Below are 24,040 nucleotides of genomic sequence, written 5' to 3'. Positions count from 1 at the left end.
CTTTGCAGATAATTGCATTCGTTTATGAGAGGTAGTGGCAACCGCATCAAGCAAATCGACCAGCACCACTTTGTCCAACAGCATTTGTTCACTTTGCATCTCTGTGTGACATTTTGGTAATGCTCACAGGACTTAAACCTTTTGCATCATCATTATTACATATGTTATGGTGATCTGTGATCACTGATCACAAGTCCCTGAAAGCTCAGATGACAGCATTTTTTAGCAACAAAATTTTAAATTAAGTTATATACATTGTTTCTCACACATAATGCTATTGCACACTTTGAACAGACTACAATATACCATAAACATCACTTTCATATGCACCGAGAAACAGGACAAAGCTTTACACTTGAACAAAAATATACTTGCACTCTCGTTCTTAGTATCCTAAAATTACACAATATTCTAATGAGTGGGTAGCCCATGCTTTATTTAGCCAAGACATTACTGAAGGACTTTTTTTTTTTTATTTTACTTTTTATTTTTTAAAATTTACATCCAAATTAGTTAGCATACAGTGCGACAATGATTTCAGGAGTAGATTCCTTAGTGCCCCTGACCCATTTAGCCCATCCCCCCTCCCAGCACCCCTCCAGTAACCCTCTGTTTGTTCTCCATATTTAAGAGTCTCTTCTGTTTTGTCCCCCTCCCTGTTTTTATGTTATTTTTGTTTCCCTTCCCTTATGTTCATCTGTTTTGCCTCTTAAAGTCCTCATATGAGTGAAGTCATGCGATTTTTGTCTTTCTCTAATTTCACTGAGCATACTACCCTCCAGTTCCATCCACGTAGCTGCAAATGGCAAGATTTCATTCTTTTTGATTGCCGAGTAATAATCCACTGTATACAGACCACATCTTCTTTATCCATTCACCCATCGATGGACATTTGGGCTCTTTCCATACTTTGGCTATTGTTGATAGTGCTATCAACATTGGGGTGCACGTACCCCTCTGAAACAGCACAGCTGTATCCCGTGGATAAATGCCTAGTAGTGCAACTGCTGGGTCGTAGGTAGTTCTATTTGTAGTTTTTTGAGGAACCTCCGTACCGTTTTCCGGAGTGGCTGCACCAGCTTGCATTCCCAACTGAAGGACATTTAATTCCCAATATCTGCTACCGGAGTGCCTTGATGAACTATGTCCTGCTCTATTTATGTTAAGTCCTTTGCTTCCCACGTCTGCCAGGAAGAACCTATCTCACTTAAGTATCTTCTGGTTCTGGCACCTGCTCCTTGCTCTCAGCCTACCAACGTGGCATTGCAAATGCCAAAGAAAAAGAAAAATCCTTTTCTTGACCTGGTCTCCCTCTCAGCATAATGCCTTGTCCTTAAACCCTTACTGAAAATCTTTTAAGATGAGCAATCCGCATTTGCGGTTCCCATCTCCTCACCTCTGGTCCACCCCTCAACCTGATGTAGGGGCATGCCCCTAGTGAAACTTCTTTCATTACCAAATCCACTGACTTCTCCAACTTTATGTGACTCGACCTCTGCCACAACGATTCTGTCAGTGAGGTTCCAACCTGGATAGATACTAAAATCACCTGGAGGTATTTTCAAGGGTACCAATTCCAGTGGTCCACCCCGGAAATTCTTCCTATCACATCTGGCATTCTGTATCTTTACATGTGTACCTTTCACATTTTCCTCAGGTAATTCTAACATGCGGCCAGGTTCAGGAACCACCGGACTATGTGACCTTGGCAACCCTTCTGGCACTCAATGCCGTGCCTCTATTCTTCTCTGGTTCCTCTGAGATCTGAAAGCTTTTTCTCATCCTCCTTCCCAGGAACCTGTTCCTGTTTCCTTTGAACGTTATTATCACCTAGCTCTGGCCTTCACACTTTTCCCAATCTACGGACTACCAGAGGAGATAGATTTATTATTATCATTTAATGATAACTGTTCCCAAATCTACATCTCTACCACTCTGGACTTTTAAATCTCGTTTCCAAATGCCAAAAAAAAAAAAAAAAAAAAGATTCTACCCAGACACAGCATACAAAAGTCAAAGTCAACTTGCCTTCTGGAAGGAATATCCAACAAGTCAAACTGAGTTATAAATCTTAGAGTCAACCCTCAACTACTCCTCTTCCTTCTGAGAGACACTCGGCAGATCCAGTCAGTTTCAACTCCGAAACGTCGCTCAAATCCCCTCCTTCTCCTCTGACCCACACCTACCACCCTCTCTCATCTCATCTGTCACCAGTCTCCTCACTGGTCTGTTCGTCTCTAGGACCTGGAGTCAGGCTTTCTGGAATCACATCCCACTTCACCAAATCCTTCCCTTATGACTTAGAAAGTCTCTTCATCTTTCTAAACAAGTGTGTTCAACTGGTAATAACAGTGCCTTTCTTCATTGGGCTTTTGGGGAATTCAGGAAGATAATCTATGTGAAGCCCTTTCCACAGTGCCTAGGTGGAGTAAGTACTGAATAAATTCTAGCTATTAACACGTAAGAGAGAAGAGTACACATGCATAGTATATTCGCACCTCTTCACAATCTGCTTTCCAATGTCTTCACCCTCCATAATCCTCAATTCAACCTATGGTTTCAAGCCTTAACAATAATTTTATTAGTATGCATCATACGTAATTTGTACCATATACTATGTGTTATATTATGCATTCTCTATAATGCATACGTACCACAAACAACGTGTTACGTGTACTTATTCACAATAAAATACATTCCTATTACTTACTGCAGCTAATATTTACTGCACACTCTCCTAAGGACTCTGCAAGTATCCACCCATTTAATCCACACAAGAGCCCAAATGAGATAAACAGTATCTCACAGTACTATGTATTCCCCGTTTCAAAAACAAGAAGATTAATGCACACGGTGGTTAACCCGCCAACCCGCCTTCGTTCTTCTGACCTTTGGTTATAATGGTCTACCCGTAACATTACTTTTTAGCTGGGAAAACCAAACTCATCCTTCAGAGCTTAACCTGAACACAGCTTACTTTCAACAAGTAGAATTCCTGTCTTCCTCATTTACGGGCTCACTACTTTGTGCGTATCCTCATAGACTATCCGTTATATTTGGGAATGATCACTTGTTTTCCTAAACAGACTGAATACAACTGTCTCATTTGTTGTAACTAGGACAGTGCCTGGCAAGGCATAGGCTCTCTACAAGTATTTGGAAATTACATTAAAAGTTGAAATTAAAAAAAAAAATGTAAACATTTTTATTATTTACAAAAAGCTGTCAGGAGAGCAATTTTTAAAGCCTAAAATAATACAACGTGTTTAGCCCGAGTGTCTTATCATTTTTTAAAAAGTCATTACATACCCAATTTTACAGATCCTCCAAAAAGTGAACCTTTATCAAAAGCATCCTTCCAGGTAAATGTCAAGCAGATCTTGATAGAAAAAGAGCAGAGAGAAAATTATCTCACCTTCTTGCTTCTCATTAAATATTAGGTCTATTTTGAAGAAAAATCCACAATGAGGAAAAGGACTAAAGCTTGTCAAAACATTATCTTCTGTAGACAACTAACTCCTTTCCCTTTTCCTGGACCACAGAGTTTCCTTTTTTAAGAGTAGAATACTAGCACTGTGATATTCCCAGTGGTCATTCTGCCTCAGTAATTGTGCATATATTGTCCTCTCCAGAAACCACTATCTTACTCATCTTTACAACACACAACGGCGCGAACGGAACAGGCACTTAATAAATGATTGTCAAATAAGCCAAGAGAAGCAAAGGTTTCCTTGAATACAAAATTAAAAAGTACTCCCTGATGACAAAAGGAGAAGGGTTACCTTTGGGGGAATGAGATAATATGTTATTTCTTGATTTGGGTTGTACTTATACATGTGTATTCGCTTTATAAAGATTCAAGCTATACACATGATACTCACTTTTGTACGTATGCTATACATAAAAGTTTACTTAATAAAAAAAACGATTTCACTCTGATTCTAATGTATTCCACATATAAAGGTTAAAAACAACTTACCTCTTTTTAATTATGTATTCCAATCCCAAGCAAAAATTTTGTTAACTCTGGATTAGAGAAATTTTCAATATACACAAAACGAGAGAGAATAACAGAATGAACGCCATACAGCCATCACAGTTTTAGCCTTTTGAATGTCTTGATTCACCTACTCCCACTTTCCATGTCCCCTCCCAACCCTACACACATACTCTTTCCTCCTTGAGTATTTTAAAGCAAATTTCAACGTATTACATCACCTGTAAAAACTTTACTACAAGAATGTTTAAAGCATTTTCCATAAACTACGTATTTTGAAACTTAAAATGTCACACAAATTGAAAACTTTTAACAAGTCTCTCAAACAAAACTGTGAGAAATCATCAGCATTTTTAGTATCTAGCCTTTAAAAGAAAGCAAATATTCTTGTAGTATAACATCTAATCATAACAGCACTTGCAACTTTATATGTAAATATAATTTGTGTCAATTTTTAAAACACAGACACTGAGACTAATACTTCAGTTTCCTTTTTTATTCTGTGTAACACAAAGGGAAGGACATCACAGACTATGTTAATCAGTCAACAGATCATATTGATATAAAATTCCGGGGGTTAAAAATGCAGTCCAATGCTCCACATAAACCCAAAAGTTACTAAGGAATGACATGAACAGGAACAGAATTCCAAGAGACTCTTCCAAAAGATATAGATTCTCATCAGATGGGCTTACAAGCTTCTAATTTGTATCAAAAGGTCTTACAGAAAGATAAAATAGGGAAGAAGCACCATTTATTTTAAAAAGTGATACCATGGGGCACCTGGGTGGCTTAGTCAGTTAAGCAGCCGGCTTCGGCTCAGGTCATGATCTCGGGGTCCATGAGTTCGAGCCCCACGTCAGGCTCTGTGCTGACCACTCGGAGCCTGGAGACTGCTTCGGACTCTGTGTCTCCCTCTCTCTCTAGCCCTCCCCCATTTGCGCTCTGTCTCTGTCTTTCAAAAATGAATAAATGTTAAAAAAATTTTTTTTTTTTTAAATGATACCATGTGTCGGAAGAAATGGGTGTTTGCCATTATTATCATATAACTTTAAAACAAATTAAAATTAATAACTTACCTGATTTTCAGAGAATGGGAATTTGGGTTCAATGGAACAAATTTGATCATAATATCTAAAAAAAGAAGAAAAAAAGGAAAATTTATAATTACCAAAGCTAAATATTATATACATTTACATATACACAACTAGTTTATGAGTACACAAAAATTATTCACACTTACTTTTTTTTTTTTTTAATTTTTTTTTCAACGTTTTTTATTTATTTTTGGGACAGAGAGAGACAGAGCATGAACGGGGGAGGGGCAGAGAGAGAGAGGGAGACACAGAATCGGAAACAGGCTCCAGGCTCCGAGCCGTCAGCCCAGAGCCTGACGCGGGGCTCGAACTCACGGACCGCGAGATCGTGACCTGGCTGAAGTTGGACGCTTAACCGACTGAGCCACCCAGGCGCCCCTATTCACGCTTACTTTGAGCAGCCCACAAATCAAATTCAATCAGCCATTTTAAAGTTAATAAACACAATCTTTTAATGTGTAAATGAGAATGTGAAATGCATGCAATAAAAAAATTTGTGAACAAAAAACTCATACTCACCACTAAAGAAAAATACATACCAAGTGTATTGGCTAAAAGGAAACTAACATCTGCCCAGAACCAAAGTATTTCTTAAAATACTACCTCTTATTAAGGCAACTGTTTATATCCATTGAGCAAATTAACATCTCTGATAAACTGCTATTTAAAAACAGGTTTACTAACTTTCACATATGCCTTGGACATCTCCACTTCTGCCCATCTCCACTGTCACACCCTTCATCAAAGCTTCCACCCTACCCAGAAATACACTCACGATTATATGGTCAATTAATTTCAACAAGGGAGGCAAGAATATGCAATGGGAAAAAGGCAATCTCTTCAACAAATGGTGTTGGGAAAACTGGACAGCAACATGCAAAAGAATGAAACTGGACCACTTTCTTATACCACACACAAAAATAAACTCAAAATGGATTAAGGGCCTAAATAAATGTGAGACCTGAAACCATAAAAATCCTAGAAGAGAGCACGGGCAGTAATTTAAGAAGTTTACAAAGCAGAATAACAGAATTTAAGAAACAAAACAAATGAGGGACAGCTGGGTGGCTCAGTTAAGTGTCCGACTTTGGCTCAGGTCATGATCTCACAGCTCGTGAGTTTGAGCCCCACAACGGGCTCTCTGCTGTCAGTGCAGAGCCTGCCTCAGATCCCCTGTCCCCCTCTATCTCTGCTCCTCCCCTGCTCACTGTCAAAAATAAACATGAAATAATAATAATAATAATAAATGAAAAAGAAAAAAAGAGACAAATCAAAAGGCACACTCTTTTTTTTTTTTTTTTTTTTAATTTTTTTTTTCAACGTTTTTTTTTTTTATTTATTTTTGGGACAGAGAGAGACAGAGCATGAACGGGGAAGGGGCAGAGAGAGAGGGAGACACACAGAATTGGAAACAGGCTCCAGGCTCCGAGCCATCAGCCCAGAGCCTGATGCGGGGCTCGAACTCACAGACCGCGAGATCGTGACCTGGCTGAAGTCGGACGCTTAACCGACTGCGCCACCCAGGCGCCCCAGCACACTCTTAACTATAGAGAACAAACTGATGGTTACCAGAGGCGAAGTGGGTGAGAAAATGAGTGAAGTAGGTGAAGGGGATTAAAAAAGAGTACATTTAATTTTTTTTATTCTTAATTCCAGTTAACATACAGTGTTGTGTTAGTTTGAGGCGTACAATATAGTGATTCACTAATTCTATACATCAGCCAGTGCTCATCACAAGAGCACTCCTTAATCCCCATCACCTGTTTCACCCACCCCCCACATCCCCCCTCACCCCCGCCCCGTAACCATCAGTTTATTCTCTACAATTAAGAGTCTGTCTCTTGGTTTCTCTTTTTTCCTTTGCTCATTTGTTTTGTTTCTTAAATTCCGCACATGAGTGAAATTACATGGTATTTGTCTTTCTTGGCCTTCTTTCGTTTACCATTGTACACTCTAGCCCCATCCATGTCATTGTAAATGGCAAGATTTCATTCTTCTGTATGGCTGGGCAATATATACACACACACCACGTCTTTATCCATTCATCTATTGATGGACACTTGGACTGCTTCTGTAATTTGGCCATTGTAAATTATGTTTAAACAAACAGAAAATGCATAGACCTTTTCAAATTAGTGTTTTATTTGGGTAAATACCCAGTAGTGGAATTACAGAATCATATGGTAGGTCTATCTTTAATTTTTTGGGGAACCTCCATATTGTCTTCCACAGTGGCTGCACCAGTTCGCATTCCCACCAACAGTGCACAAAGGTTTCCTTTTTCTCCACATCCTTGCCAATACCTGCCATTTCTTGTTTTTTACTTTAGCCATTCTGGCAGGTGTGAGGTGATATCCCATTGTGGTTTTGATTTGCATTTCCTTGATGATGAGTGATGTTGATCATCTTTCATGTATCTGTTGATCATCATGTCTTGTTTGGAAGAATGTTCATGTCTTCCGCCCATTTTTTAAATGGGTTATTTGTTTTGGGGTGTTGAGATTCAGAAGTTCTTTATACATTTGGATACTAACCCTTCATCAGATATGTCATTTCCAAGTATCTTCTCCCATTCCATAAGTTGCCTTTTAGTTTTGTTGTCTCCTTCACTGTGTGGAACCTTTTTATTTAGGGTAGTCCCAATAGTTTATCCTTGCTTTTGTTTCCCTTGGCTCAGGAGACCTATCTAGACAAAAGCTGCCACGGCCAATGTCAGAGAAGTTACAGCTTGTGTTCTCTCCTAGGATTTTTATAGTTTCAGGTCCACATTTAGGTCCTTAATCCATTTTGAGTTTATTTTTGTGTATAAGAAAGTGGTCCAGTTTTCCCAACACCATTTGTTAAAGAGACTTTTTCCCGTTATTCTTTCCTGTTTTGCTAAAGATTAATTGGTCATATGTACTGCAGGTTCATTTCTGGGTTTTCTATTCTGTTCTATTCATCTGTGTGTCTATTTTTATGCCAGTACCATACTGTTTTGATCCCTACAGTTTTGTAATATAACTTGAATGTAATACTTCTAGCTTTGCTTTTCTTTTTCAAGATTGCTTTGGCTTTTTAGGGTCTTTTCTGGTTCCATACAAATTTTAGGATTATTTGTTCCAGTTCTATAAAAAATGCTGCTGGTATTTTGATAAGAATTGCATTAAATGTGTAGATTGCTTTGGGTAGTATAGATACTTTAACAATATTTACTCTTCTAATCCATGAACATGGAATGTCTCCATTTGTGTCATCTTTAGTTTCTTTCATCAGTGTTTTACACTTTTCAGAGTACAAGTCTTTCACCTCTTTGGTTAGGTCTATTCCTAGGTATCTTATTATTTTTGGTGCAATTGTAAATGGGATTGCTTTCTTAATTTCTTTCTGCTGCTTCATTACTGGTGTATAGGAGTGCAACAGATTTCTGTATGCTGATTTTGTATTCTGCAACTTTATTGGACTTGTTGATCAGTTCTAGCAGTTGCTTGAGAGTAATGTACAAAAATGCTGAATCACTATATTGTACACTTGAAACTAATATAACACTGAATGTTAACTAAACTGGAATTAGATTAAAAAAAAAAAACAAAAAAAAAACTTCTACCCTCCCTTTAAAGTAGACTAATCACAAAGTCTCCTTGAGTCATTTGTCATTCTTCTCAGTCTACTCTCCACACAGCAGCCAGAACAATCATCAAACAAGAAGCAATCTTCTCCCTCATCAGGCTGACCTTTCAGCTAACATGAGAGATTGGGGATATCCAAGGCAAAGCCTTCTAACTGGCCTCTCTAACCCTTCCTCCTTCCCTTATTACCTCCCCTCCCCTCCCCACCTTCTTCAGGGCTATCACTCCAATGACTGTTTCTGAGGCCAATCTCCCAGGGAGAGGGGCAACATGTGTGAGACCAAGTTTTTGGCTGACATGGCCACAGGTTTGGTTACAAACAACAAGATCTGAGCAATTAAGTAAACACAATGAAGATAATGGACACTAATTTCTAACTGTCAGAGAAAAGAGTTACAAATACGGAAAGAGAAATGGCTAGAATAAATTCTGTAGTTTTTGCTTGGAATTGGAGGTATCAGTGTGATTTCCTAATATGGTAGAGAAATCCAGGGGTGCCTGAGTGGCTCAGTTGCTGGACGTCTGACTTCGGCTCAGGTCATGATCTCACGGTTCACGGGTTCGAGACCCACTGTCAGTGCAGAGTCTGCTTCGGGTCCTGTGTCTCCCTCTGTCTCTGCCTCTCTACCCCTACCCTGCTGGCTCCCACACACTTTCCCTCTCTGTCTCTCTCTTTCTCAAAAATAAACTAAACAACAACAAAAATACACACACGTACACACACACGTATATACAGTGGAGAAATACAAAAACAGGTATAAATGTGTGTGTGAGTGTATTTCCTAAACATATATGCTCAGAGGGCCTAGAAGCAATAACACCTTGGTGGCATAAGCACATCTAGAGCCCAGATGAATAATTCTCTGCTTTAGGAGCCAACACTCCTTCAAGAAACGACAGATCCCATGGCGGAGACGGAGAAAATTCAAGAATCAAACCTAAGACATCTTGCTATGTCAGATAGTCAAGGAAGTACCCAAAAAATGAGGACGTGTCAAAAAGACGTAAGAACTAGCTTTAAGGGGCTCCTGCTAGCCAAGTCCAGAAAAAATTAAATGAAATAAACAAATCATAACCCATTGAGAAAAATAAGAACACCAATTTGAAGCAAACAAAATAAAGAGATGAATAAGGAAAGCACTACCCTACTGTACAACGGCAGCTCGTAACACTAGAAGCTGTAACAGAGTTGGAAAAATCACCACGGCACCTTTCAGAGTATCTGTTTCAGTTAAGATATATCAATGGATGCTAACACAAGAAAGTCTGATGGAAACAGGGTATTACGAAGACTCAAAGTATCTCCCCACAAAGTACTTACTAATTTGTTCAACATACTCATCAACTGTAAGGTCAAGAAACCCAGCAGACATCATCTTGATCAAATCATGAAAGTTAAACACATGGCACCAAACAACATCAAGCTCTTCCTGACATGCACAAAACTAAAAACAAAACCCAGCTGCACTTTGGTGGTACTGCTGCCCAAAAATGCATAAATCCTAAGAAAAAATAAGACGAACCGTTACCGAGGGACATTCTACAAAGTAAGCAGCTTATACTCTTTAAAGATGTCAAGGTTGTGAAAAACAAGGAGAAACTGAGGAACTGTTCCAGACGTAAGCAGACTAAAGAACCAATTAAATGCCAAAGGATCCTGGATGAGATCCTGAGCCTGTGAAAATATCATTGGGACAATTAGCAAAATTTGAATGCATTTTATGGGTTACACGGTAATATTCAATCAATGCTAACTTCCCAATTTTGAAAGCTGTACCGTGGTCATGTAGAATATTCTTGTACCTAAAACATTCTCGTACTCTGAAAAAAATAATGAACTCTGAATTATTAAATGTTGAAACGCTTTCACTCATTCCTATCATACTTAAAATTTCATCCACAATTTTTGACAAGGTCTGGCATTATCCAGCCATCATCCACCTCTCCAGCCTCATCTGAGAATATTCACTACACGTTCTATTCATTAGTCTATGCTCTCTCCTGGCTCAGGGCCTCCACCAGTTGTTCCCCCCCCCCCCCGCCCCGGACACTTTTCCTATCACGATTTCCTGCTTTTCTTATCTAGGCTGATGTACCATCAAAAAAGCCTTCCCTCATTTGTTTGTTCACCCATTCATTCAAAAAACATACACTAAGAGTTTACCATGTACCAAACACAGTTCTAAGACATAGAAATTCAGCAGTAAACAAACATTTAAAATTTTGAGCCCTTGTAGAGCTTTACTTGTAGAGGGGGAGACAAAATAGATAAGTCAAAATACAGTACAGGAGACCGTAATCAGTGCTAGGGAGAAAAAAGTAAAAAGGATAAGGTGTTGTACAGGGTGAGAAGACTGTGGTCTTCAATCACAACATGGGATAACTTGACTACACAGAAGAAATAAAACAATTTTAAAAACCACAGATAATAGAGAAGGTATGAAGGAGGTGATGTGATGAGGCCAGCAGGTAAGTGAGATAAAAGATTAGCAGTCGTGGGACCATCAAGTGCCAAAAACTGGGGCAAGAGCATGCCCGAAAACACCACCCGCGGCAAGGAGGCCAGTATGGTCACAGGGCCAGCACAGGAGACGATGGCGGAAGATGCAATCAAAGAAGTAACGATGTTCTGAGCAGAACCGTGAGACTTCCGGTTTCTACCATACGGAGGAAGAGGGGAACCCATCAGAGTCTGGACAGAAGAGTACCACGAGCTCCTCTGTTTTCACAGTCACCATCCACGCCGCCGCGTAGAAAACGGACTTGCAGCTGTGCAAGAGCAAAGGCGAGAGGTGGGTCAGGAGGCTACTACAGTAACCCGGGGGGGGGGGGGGGAGCGTAACTCGGCTGTTTGTTCCACAGTGGTGGCAGAAGTGAGGAGGACGGTCAACCTAACTCCTGTTTTAAACTAGGAGTTTAAACTCTCCCTTTATAATCTCTTGGGCCTCTGAATTCGTCCTCCATAGAACTTACCAGTTTGTAATATACCTACTTACGGAATTATGTATGGTATCTTTTTTCTCAAAGCATTCTAAGCTCCATGAGAGCAGAGAATGCGTCTGTTTGCTATTTAATTGCTAGCCCCAAATATGTCACTAAGCTGCAAATTTTTAAAAAGTAACCTTTTTTATCTCTGGAAAGTAAAACCCAAGACTCTCTGTTTTGTGAACCAACAGGAACTACCAAAGCGCAGCCCACAAGGAGACACCAGCCAGGTCCCAAGGGCTGGAGACAAAAGAAGGCAACAGCACGCAAGGCCCAGCAACAAGGCCGACAGAGCAACTGTTTCTGAGAAGGGCTATTGTCGGCTTCGCCAAGCAAAAGGCAAAGTCAAGATAATACGCAGGTCTTGACACAAGAAGGAAAACTGCCAGCCCTGTAAGCTTCTTCCCTGACCTGGGCCAGCTCAGATGGAGGGCACTCTAGGTACACAGCCGCCCAACTGTCATTAGCTAGATTCACTCTCCAAGGAAGAGTATCCAGTCTGGTTGAGAGGGCCCCAGGGGAGGGGGTGGGCAGTCACAACACAGTCACCTTCACTCTCTGCCTCAGTGACACCCAAGTTCCAGCACGCCCTCCTCTTCTCCCAGAAAGCCCGGCCGTCTCAACTTGAGCAGCTGGCTCAGCTGCTGGAGACAAGCAATGTGCTGAGTCACCAACTCCCAGCCTGAGACTGTACATTCACTGCCAAGTGTAGGTGGCCCCAGAGCTAACCCTGGGAGGCAGTGAGGTGCAGCCAATGAATGGCCAGGGAGGCAGGCACTGGGAAGAAAGGGGACGATGGAAGAGAGGGGAGCACTCCAGTGCTGACAATAAAAGGAAAGATGGGATAGCGGGGTGCACTCCAGCGCTGGGAAGAAAGGGGACGATGGAAGAGAGGGGAGCACTCCAGTGCTGAGAATAAAAGGAAACAAGGGATAGCGGGGTGCACTCCAGCGCTGGGAAGAAAGGGGACGATGGGATAGAGGGGAGGCACGCCAGCTAGGTCTCCAAGGCTCACAGCCCCGACCCACTCAGAGTGGTGGCTACGAACAATACAAAAATAGGCAGCTGACCAGGCCTTGGTTTGCTGACTCCTCTACAGTAAGCAAGAAAGGAAGTAGTAGGAGATAAAGCTACTTCCTCTGCAAATGGATCAGCTGGGGGGGGGGGGGGGGGGGCGCAACCGAATGTCCTGAATTGTTTATAGCTATCTCTATTCAAAGCTTTTGGGCTCGACTCTCAAAACTTAAGCTGTGTAGGGAAAAAGTACATTTATATCATATATTGAAATACTAGAAGCTATGCGATGGAATCCTCAAAGTAAAATAGCTGTCTCAGGACAGGTGATGTAATTTAAAATAAGTACTATGGGAGGACAGTCATTGGAAATAATATCTGACTCCTATGGACTCAACCCCAACAGAAACCAACTAATGCTTTTTTTTCTTAATTGTTTTTAACATTTATTTATTTTTGAGAGACAGAGAGAGTGCAAGCAGGAGAGGGTCAGAGAGAGAGAAGGCGAGACGCAGAATCCAAAGCAGGCTCTGAGCTGTCAGCACACATCCCGACGTGGGGCTTGAGCCCATGAACCATGAGATCATGACCTGAGACAAAGTCGAACGCTTAACCGACTGAGCCACCCAGGCGCCGCTCAACTAATGCTTTTCAAAGAAAGCAGCCATCGCTAACTGTAGTTACCACAGGCAAAATGCTCCTTATTCCTACAAGAAATACAACGAACTACTCCTTTTACATAATTCCATCACACTATCCTTTGTAATTCAGCCTAAATCTTAGGTCTCAAAATTCTCTACAGAGGGAACAAGGGCAGAAACAAGAAAATCTACCCACCTCTATCACTTAAATATGCTTTACTGTATCAGCAGATTCTAGCTTAGGATATACCTCTAACAAGTAGACCTCTGCTGCGAGTTTTCCACAAGTAGGAAGAAGGAAAGCCAGTATGCTACAAAATTGGTGAAAGACAGACAGACAGACAGAAAGAAAGAAAGAGCATTATGGGAAATAATGCTGCAAAGAATCCATATGTACTTTTAATATTTTAGAAATAAGTAATGTTTTGGGGCGCCTGGGTGGCTCAGTCGGGTACGCATCCGACTTCGGGTCAGGTCACGATCTCCCGGTTTGTGAGTTCGAGCCCTGGGACAGGTTCTGGGCTGACAGCTCAGAGCCTGGAGCCTGCTTCAGATTCTGTGTCTCCCTCCCTCTCTGCCCCTCCCCTACTCACTTTCTGTCTCTCTCTCAAAATAAACATTAAAAAAAAAAAAAGAAAGAAAGAAGTAATGTTTTAATCAACTATAAAATTTCAAACACATTTAAGAGGTATAATGTCACAGTGGGCGTATCTCAAACTTGCAAGTCCGACAATCCTGAGTTTGAAACCCAAGTCCACCAACTCACACCTGTGTGACTGTGTGCAAGTTATGAATAACCTCTCCAAACCCTTCCTGATGTCAGGTAATATCTCATTTAAGCATGAGGAAAAAGATACCATACTAGATTCTTAGGATAGTGTTGATACATAGTACATGTGACACAAACGGTAGCTGCACATCATTATTTTGCAACTATTCAGAACTGCCTTTATATGTTCTTCAGTATTTTATAAAACCCAGTCACCTACAGCAAATATCCAATAGCTCAATTTCTCAAAGTTCATAAGGGAAAAAAAAACCTAGGAAATGAATTCATTTCTTTGAACATACCAAAGACAGACTCGATTGGAAACTGTAGTTTTAAAGTTCAGCGGTGGGTGGGACAGGGCACCTGGGTGGCTCAGTCAGTTAAGCGTCCGACTTCTGCTCAGGTCATGATCTCACGCTTGGTGAGTTCAAGCCCCACGTCGGGCCCTGTGCTGACAGCTCAGACCCTGAAGCCTGCTTCAGACTGTGTCGCCCTCTCTCTCAGTCCCTCCTCCACTCACCTCTGTGTGTCTCTCTCTCAAAAAGTAAACACTAAAAAAATAATTAAAAGAAAAAAGTTTAGGGGGAACACATGGAGATTGAGAACCAGTCCACACTAGCCAAAGTGACAGTGCAGTGCAAATTCTCATGACCTGTACAGCTCCAGTCAGTACTTAGGGCTGTGCAACCCCCAACTGCCAACCAGAAAGAGAAACAAGAGAATGCAAAGAGTTGGACCGCGTATTGGTCAGAGTTCATAGATACTTCCAGAACCTTATTTCACACTTCTTTCTTCACCCAATTTATCACATGAAGATTCATTAATGAAGCATTTTGCAGCAGAGTATAGTAAAAACTAGTCAGGGAGTCAAGAGGTCTGGATCTTAGCTTAATTCTGCCACAGAGTCAACTGTGTGGGCTTAAACCTCCTGTGTGCACAAGATTCTCCTTAAGTTTACACAGAATGAAGACTGTCCTGACAAGCTTTCTTATTTAGGAAACATTAGAAGTCAGAATACAGGGGCGCCTGGGTGGCGCAGTCGGTTAAGCGTCCGACTTCAGCCAGGTCACGGTCTCGCGGTCCGTGAGTTCGAGCCCCGCATCGAGCTCTGGGCTGATGGCTCGGAGCCTGGAGCCTGTTTCCGATTCTGTGTCTCCCTCTCTCTCTCTGCCCCTCCCCCGTTCATGCTATGTCTCTCTCTGTCCCAAAAATAAATAAAAACGTTGAAAAAAAAAAAAAATTAAAAAAAAAAGAAGTCAGAATACAGAAAAACAAATCGGATTTTAAATCTTCCTTTAAATTATGTTTATTCATCTATGCAGAATAAAATTACTGAGCCAAATCAAGGTCTGCCAAGTACAGATATTCCTTGAGACCAAGGGCCAACTATTACATATCTTTACTTCCTCCACACTATTTGAATAACAAATCTGTAGGAGTGTCATTAGTGCTAAAATTATCTTAATATCCTCACTCCCAAACCAACAATCAGAATGTTAGCAACAGTTGTGAAGTAAAGTGGAACAGCAACATTTTCTTTTCCTGATCTATAAAAAACATTAGCGCTTGAAAAAAATTCAGAACTTATGAGACTAGTTCCATCAACTTTATTTACTACAAATGAAAATACTACCATAACGCAACAAACTAAACACTAACCCACAAGAGAATAACAAAGTTAGAATTTTTACAGAAATGTACATAAATGACTCAAGTTAGGGAAAACAAAACTAAAATTACAAACTATTTAAAAATAAATGTCAATGAAAATATTAATATCAAAACCAACTGATGCAGCCAAAGTAGACTGAGAAAAAGCATACACTCCTAAAATAAATGTATGAGAAAAACAAAAATGATGAGAAACTAATCATTCAATACAAAAAGAAAGAGAAAACAAAAGTGAATGACAAAGGCAGTGAAGAAACCAAAACACAAAAAAGAAATTAAGAAAACAGACTTGGTTTTAAAAAAAGAAAATGGTAGCTTCAAACCCTTAGCAAATCTGATCAAGGGGAGAATCACACATAACATATGCACATTAAGAGTAAGAAAAAATTGTAACTATCAATTATGAAAAAAACATTTTGCAAGAACTTCCGTATGACAAAAGGTATCATAAACACAATTAAGAAATAAGACACAGACACATAATGGAAAAAGGATAAACAACCAGAAAATGTAAAAAAAACTCCTAAAAATCAGTAAGGAAAAAAACAAGCAACCCAGAAAATGGGCAAAGAAAAAGAACAGGCCATTCACAGAAAAAGAAATTAAGTGACACCAGTAAATGTAAGATGCTCTACCTCAGAGAAATCAAGGCAATACAGTGGAAAACAAGGTACTATCTCTCATCCATTGTTTAGCAAAAAGCAATAATTTAAGTTACTAACAGGGCACCCAGTGGTTCAGTCGGTTGAGCATCTGACTCTTGATTTTGGCTCAGGTCATGATTCTAAGGTTGTGGGATTAAGCCCTACATCAGGCTCTGCGCTGAGCATGGAACCTGCTTAAGATATTCTCTCTCTCTCTCTCTCTCTGCCCCTCTCCCCCACTCGTGCTCTCTCTCGCTCTCTCTCTCTCCCTAAAAAATAAAAAAATAAAAATAATTAACCTGCAAGTATCAGCCAGAATGCAGAGGAATAAAAAACTCACACACAGGTGTTGATGGGAATGTAAATTAATAACAGTCAAGGTTTTTTTTAAATGTTTATTTATTTTTGACAGAGAGAGAGAGAGAGAGAGAGCGAGCATGAGTGGGGCAGGGGCAGAGAGAGAGGGAAACGGAATCTGAAACAGGCTCCAGGCTCCAAGCTGTCAGCACAGAGCCTGATGCGGGGCTTGAACCCACGAACCGTGAGATCATGATTTGAGCTGAAGTCAGACATTTAACCAACTGGGGCACCCAGCGCCCTGGGAAGGTAAACTAATAAAACCACTGTGGAGAGATGAAAATATAAACAACCCTCTCCCAGTTAACCGGAGATCTGAATCAACACCCTTCTCTGTTCCCTCCCAAAATTCCACTAAAAAAAAGAATAAAAAATCTTCAAGATGTCAATGCACAAGGACAAAGACAACGGGAAACGGCCTAATAGCATACAAGAGGTTTCAGGAAATTTTCTAAAATATGAGGAGTGAAGGAATGAAGCAGAGAGAGAAAGCTGAAACTCTAATTGCCTAGAGGAGAGGGAGCTAACAAAGTAGAAGCCAAATCATGCCGGAGAAGCCAGAAAGGATCTAAATTAAGAAACAGGAGGCACCACTCAAAAAAGGAATCCAGTATGAGTCTGGGAAGAGAAGGTATGGTTGAAAATCTTTGAAAGAAACCATCAGGCTCCCAACTCCTCGACTGAGGAAAATGTTAAGGATATCAAACACAGCGAAGCTGGGGGATCAAGCACAAGTAAGTGGGGAGGATGGGGACTGAGAGGCCATGGCTGGCAGTGCTAAATGCCTGCATCACTCTGTCTCCTTCTTCCTTACTAATAGAACCCCACATTTCAGCTGGGTATGTGGCTGCCCTTAATAAAGCTTCCTTTTTCTATCCTACCCTTCTGTGATGTGGACACACGCTAAAAGCCAGTAACATAAGCAAGGTGCTAGGGGGCAGCTTCCAGGAAATATTCTGGAAACTGAGCCCTCTGCCTTTCTCCCGTCTTTCCTACGACCTGAAACTTGGGTATGACTCCTATCTGGGCCTTGAGAACAAAGACTCTAGGCTTTACAGAGCAGACGGCCGGACGCCGCCGGAGCCTGAACTTCACAGAAGCACTACACCAGCCTCGGATGACCAGAACTACCTATCTACCAACTCTTCACAGGAAGAAAATCATAATTGAACTGATACTTGGGATCTACTACATGCAGCTGAATCCAACCCTAATACAGGTGTCACCCTAAACCAGATGACATAAAAGACTGCATGTATGACTGCTGAAATCCCCAACCTCCGTTTCCCCTTGGTCAAATTTCAGAAAGCTGACAACCAGGCTTTTTCATGGAAGGAGACCGGAAGCTTTCTCTCTTTAAAAGAAAAAAACTGACTGCCACAAAAAGACACACACACTGAGATCTGAAGTTTCCCTCCTCCCCCTCGAGGTTCCCGAGTTTGAGCTCCATGTTGGGCTCTGCACAGGCAGCACGGAGCCTGCTTGGGATTCTCTCTCTCCCTTGATCTCTGCCCCCTCCCCCACTTGTGCTGTCTCTACCAAAATAGATAAACTTTAAAAACAAACAAAGTAAGATATTCCAGGGACACCTGGCCGGCTCAGTTGGTAGAGCATGTGAGTCTTGATCTCGGGGTCATGAGTTCAAGCCCCATGTTGAGTGTGGAGCCTACTTAAAAATAATAATAACATTTTCTTTTAAAAATAAAGATATTCTGCTTGCTTGATTGAATGAACATGTCACAACTGTTTGATTTTTACAGCATATATACCCAAGGAACTTTTATATACACCTGCATCATAAAATTTAATAGACTGTAGTATATATCTATTAGCCTATCCTAGCGCACTAGAAGGGCAAGTGAAAAAAATATAGTTGTTGAATGAAAGGGCTAGGAGAGAATAATATAGAGATGACTGATGAAACACGGTTAGTTTCAAAGACACGATCTCTGCAACGACCTTAGTACCTAGGAATAGTTCTCACATTTATGCCTAAAAAAATAAGGATTGAACAAATGAATGAAGTTTTAAAAGTTCACAGCAGAACTCTATCACAACCACTATCCACTACTCCCTCTTGTATGTTAGTCTTTTTTAAGTTTTTTTGAAAAAGAGAGTATAAACAGGGGAGGGGCAGAGAGAGAGGGAGAGAGAGAGAATCCCAAGCATCTGCACTGTCTGTGAGGAGCCCCATGCGGGGCTTCAACTCAGAAATCATGAGACCATGACCTGAACTGAAATCAACAGTTGGACGCTTAACTGACTGAGCCACCCAGGCCCCCCCTCTTGTCTGTTAGTCTTGAAATTGTGCACCAATTGCCTCTGAAAGCTCTAAGCTCCTTAAGAGCTGGGACCAAACAATCTATTTAACAAGACTGTTATCACAGTGTTTGTTACACCACATCCCTTGCTTTCTTAATACTACTAATGGAAAATCCTCACTAAATACTATTTTGGTCTACATAAAAATCACTTTGGAGGGGAACCTGAGTGGCTCAGTCCGTTAAGCACCTAACTCTTGGTTTCCACCCAGGTAATGATTTCACAGTGTGGGAGGAGATCAAGCCCTGAATTCAGGCTCTGATCTGACAGCACAGAGCCTGCTTGGGATTCTCTCTCTCCCTCTCTGCCCCTCCTCCCCGTCTCAAAACAAATGCCTTTTTTAAAAACTCACTTTGGGGGCGCCTGGGTGGCTCAGTCGGTTAAGCGTCCGACTTCGGCTCAGGTCGTGATCTCGTGGTCCGTGAGTTCAAGCCCCGCGTCGGGCTCTGTGCTGACAGCTCAGAGCCTGGAGCCTGCTTCTGATTCTGTGTCTCTCTCTCTCTCTGACCCTCCCCCCATTCATGCTCTGTCTCTTTCTGCCTCAAAAATAAATAAACGTTAAAAAAATCTTTAAAAAATAAAAATAAAAAAATAAAAAATAAAAACTCACTTTGCATTTTTTTTTAAAGTTAGTTCTAAAAACAATGACTAAGAATTCCTAGGTTACCTTAACAAAAAGCTCATACTAAGTCTCAAACTAATGATCTTGGCAACCCGACAGTCCTATCTTTAAAAATGATACTGAGCCACTGGGTGGCTCAGTCAGATAAGCATCCAATTCTACGTTGCGGCTGGGGTCATGATCTCACCGTTCCTAACTTTGAGCCCCGCAGCTGGCTCTGCCACTGACAGTGCAGAGCCTGCTTGGGATTCTCTCTCTGTCTCTCTCTCTCTCTCTTCCTCCCCGACTTGTGCTCGCTCAAAATAAACAAAAACAACAACAAAAAAAGGACACCCAAGGGTCCTAATCTCTCTGGGCAATCTATTCAGTATCCTCCCTTGGAGGAACCAGCCCTCCCCCAGTCCCTATTACTACCACTTTGATCCATGTGGGATGGAAAAGTTATAGCAGAGAGTGACTCACACAAGGGCAAGCAAATTAGTACATTTCCACTCATAAGTGGGCAAGAGCCAACCCAATCAGAGGCCTGCCATGGACTTCGCCAGAGAGAAGGAGAAAAGCACTCTCTTATTTATGTATTACGGACCACTGTAATCACAGTAGAGCTGGGGGGGCGGGGGGCATGTCTCCCAATACAGAAACAAAATTCACCTAAAAGGGAATCATCATGGGTGCAAGACTCTTTAGGCTTAAGTGGTTCTTAAACCTAAAGAAGCACTATCCCTACACTTTTCATTTACCAGAACAAATAAATAAACTAGTTTAACCAGGGCTTCTCCTTGCATCCTAATACAGCTGTGTCTGTCCGGAGAGACAAGGAGAATATGTTCCACGTAAGAAACGAGGCTGTTCAAAGGTAGGCAAAAGAACATTTTGAACCGCTAAGTTACATGAAAACGTTGTCATCCGATCCGAAAAAGTACCGCAAACGGAACCCTCATTAAATACAGCATGAGCTGCACAAGCATTTGTTAGGATAACAAATTCACTCCCTTGGGCGCCTACCTGCTCGGGGAAGAAAAAAAAAAAAAACTGATTTTCAACAACCTCTCGAGTTTAATTTCAAATAACCGCAGCTCCTAACGCTGGGAATTCTCCGCCGTGCGATTATAACGAACTCAAAAAGGTGGCTCAGGCCGAGTGACAATAACGCAGTCAGTCCTAGACGTCCGTCCCAGTGTCCCAATTCTCCCACTTCCCTCAAACGACTACGGTTATGAAATCCTAACCCGGTCCGGAAAGTTGCGCGGCGACGCAAAAATGGGGGGAAGGGCGGTGTCTCGGAGACCCCCCAAAAAGTGGGGGCAATTACTCGTGGGAAAATGCGGCGAGAGCGCGCGGCGCGCGGGCAACCCCGTTCGCGCCGGGCATCCGATGGCCCGAGTCCCAGCAGAGCCGGGGCCGGGGCCGGGGCCGGGGCCGGGGCCGGGGCCGGCGAGGGCGGGCCGGACGGGAGGGCAGGGCGAGCGGCGGCCCACGGGACCGCTTCCAGCTCACCGAGGAGGAATGCGGGCCACACCTACGCGCCCGGCCCAGCCTGGGCGCGGCGGCCGGGCCGGGGCCGTGCGGGCGGGGGAGGGGCCCCGCACGGGCGGAGGGGGACGCGGGGGCGGCGGGCCGCGGACCACCCCCCCGCCGCTCGCCCCCGGGCCCACCTCAGGAGCGTCTCGAGAGCGCCCTCGTGCTTGTCCAGCGGGCGGCCGAGCGCGGCGCGGCGCAGCTTGCTGAGCTCCTCCGCCGCGCGGCAGTACTGGGCCTGCTCCTCGCCGCCGCTCGGGTACGTCTGCTGGATGAACTTCACCAGCGGCTTGGCCAGGTCCACCTCCGAGGTCTTCTTCAGCTGGACCGAGATGAACGTCGCCATGGCGGGCACCTCGGCCGCGGTTCGGGCCGCACAGGCCGCGCGGGACGCCGACGAGGGCCGAGGCGCGCGGACGATCCGGCTGGCGGACCGGCGGACCGACGAACCGACGGACGGGCTCTCCGCCCGAGCTGTGGGTCCGGCCACTTCCGGGAGCTCCCGCGCAGGCGCACTGGGGCGCGCCGCCCGCAGTCACGTGAGGCGGGCGGGGACGCGGAGCCGCGGGCCCGGGACTGGGGCGTCTCCGCGGGGGGCTGGATTTTTCTTTCGCAAGGGGAAGCCTCTCCCTCCAGCGCGCTGCTTGCGGCGACTTCACGGAAAAGCCACGATGCCTCCACTCGAGCAACTTGTCGGTGAAGTGTTGTTACTGGCCCCTACGAGAGTTTGCGGCGACCTGTCCGAGACGTTGCAGCCTCGGGGTTGTTGTGACCTATGGTAGTTCACGCCACGCATTGCTATACACCAGGACTGAGGGCACAGTGAGCCTTATAGGCAAGGTCCCTGCCACGGTGCAATGCAACTTACAGGCAGGTAAGGACACAGAAACTAAGGTGTACAAAGTGTCCAGAGTATGGTAGGAAAAACAGGGTGCTCGGAGCGTAGGGTATTAGGGTCCCTTGGAAGAACCTGATTTAAACAAGACGATCAGAGTAGGCTTCTCTGGGGTCAACTGAAAACGACCTGCACTTTGAGATGATGCTTGACATTAGAAGAGGGGAAGAGTGGCAAAGGAGAATCTCGCAGACCGATGGGGTTGCAAGTGCCAAGTCCCCGGGAAGAAACACTTCCCTTGTTCGGGAAGTTGAAGTAGACGGTGGCAAAAACTTAAAAACCACACAGGGAATGGGATAAAATAAAGTTAGAAGAGTAAGCAAGCATCAGTCATTCAGAACCTTGTAGGCCAAGTTACAGAATTTGTATTATAGAATAAATGCCAAGGAAGCCATAAGTGGGATTTAGGCGATATCGGCATGATACAGTTTACGTTTTAAAAAGGCCACCCTGTGCATCAATCTGATGTCGTATCTCTTGATGGGATGTAGCATGAAGTATACAGTATCATCTATGATATATTCCAGGCAAAAATGTGTAACTTGAGTCTATCAAGCCTTTGCACCTAACAAACAGCTTATTAGAAATACAGGGGATACGGGAGCAAACGAAATGATCCATAGGAAGTAACCAAACATCCAAGAGGTGGAATATTCTGCAGGACAACCGGCTCCATCTCTTCAACGATGGATCGTTATGAAAAAAGCCACTGCTGTATGAAAAAACAAAAAAAATTAGGGTACATAAGAGCAGATTGAATCCTAGTACGAAGAGGCTCCCTACAAAATGCATTTTCAGGACAGTTGAAGAAATTTCGATATCAAGGGACTGAATATAAGATGCAAATGTATTGCCATGGAAAGATGGAGATTATTAACTGAAAAGAGCAAGTCACGGAACAGTATGTATGTTACGGTGTCTCACTTTGGTTACAAAATGCATATATGTGTATTTGTGTACTACAAAAAATATCTAGGATTATGCTGGAAGGTTTTAGCAGTTTAATCTTTAGAAGTAGAAATGTATGTTTTTATTTTCTTTATTGTTGTGTACCTTTTTTTATAATGGTTGAGTTTTGCGAAGTTTTTTAAATTAATTTTTATATTGGAGTATAGCTTACACACAATGTTACATTCGTTTCAGGTGTACAATATAGTGATTTTGACAAGTCTGCAAATTATGCTGTGCTCACCACAAGTGTCGCTAGCTTGTCACCATACAGTGCGATGATCATACCGTTGACTCTGTCCCTTATGCTGTACCTTTTATCCCTGTGACTTATTCATTCCATAACTGGAAGCCTATGTCTCCTCTCCTCCCATGGCCCTTCACCCATTTTCCCCATCCCCCCCATCAGCTCTCTATATTTATGGGTTTTGCCCATCGTACATACTACTTTTGTTATAAAAGTTTATTTTACCACAATTTTCATTTATTGTTTTTTAACATTTACTTATTTTTGAGAGGCAGGAAGAGACAGAGCACAAATGGGGGACAGGCAGAAAGAGGCAGAATCAGAAACAGGTTCCTGGCTCCGAGCTGTCAGCACAGAGCCCGATAAGGGGCTAGAACCCACAAACCGTGAGATCATGACCTGAGCCAAAGGTCACCCAGGCGCCCCTACAATTTTCATCTTTTTAGTAAAAGATTCTAGGTTAAAATAAAACAACCACTTTGCTATGTAGACAATGCACTAAAGAAAGACAAGGTGAAAGCAGAGAAGTAAATCATGAGATGGTTTCAGAAATCCAAACGAGATCACGAAAGGTAACATTAGCAGGAATGAGCTAAGTTGATGTGTTTTTGAGTTACAAATTGAAGAATTTACTGACAAACAGGATAGGAAGGTGAAGAGAAGGGAGTGATCAAGGATGACGCCTGGTTTGGGTGCCTGAACTTC

The 24,040-nt window shown here is 42.6% G+C and overlaps 1 protein-coding gene and 1 long non-coding RNA gene across 3 annotated transcripts in view; both read right to left on the bottom strand.

Moving 5' to 3' along the window:
- The window catches only part of PDCD6IP (programmed cell death 6 interacting protein), a 76,549-nt gene extending 54,820 nt beyond the window's left edge, over positions 1-21,729 (bottom strand). Inside the window, exons 1-3 of one of the 2 annotated variants that reach the window (XM_058729298.1) lie at positions 21,383-21,729; positions 5,077-5,131; positions 3,310-3,379 (exon numbers count right to left, since the gene is read on the bottom strand). In XM_058729298.1, the coding sequence (XP_058585281.1) occupies positions 3,310-3,379; positions 5,077-5,131; positions 21,383-21,591 (334 nt within the window). In that variant the 5' untranslated portion in view covers positions 21,592-21,729. The remainder of the gene's footprint in view (positions 1-3,309; positions 3,380-5,076; positions 5,132-21,382) is intronic. The other variant, XM_058729299.1, reaches the window with a different exon arrangement.
- Positions 16,842-20,726, bottom strand: LOC131511563 (uncharacterized). The gene is made up of 2 exons (XR_009261583.1): positions 19,716-20,726; positions 16,842-19,456 (listed from the first exon to the last, which is right to left on the bottom strand). It is a non-coding gene; the product is annotated as an uncharacterized LOC131511563 (long non-coding RNA).
- Positions 21,730-24,040: the final 2,311 nt, after the last annotated feature.

The sequence above is a fragment of the Neofelis nebulosa genome, chromosome 5 (assembly GCF_028018385.1).
Source record: "Neofelis nebulosa isolate mNeoNeb1 chromosome 5, mNeoNeb1.pri, whole genome shotgun sequence".
In the NCBI taxonomy this organism is placed as follows: Eukaryota; Metazoa; Chordata; class Mammalia; order Carnivora; family Felidae; genus Neofelis; species Neofelis nebulosa.
Note: the sequence above shows the minus strand (reverse complement) of the source record. Positions and strands in the feature narration are given on the sequence as shown.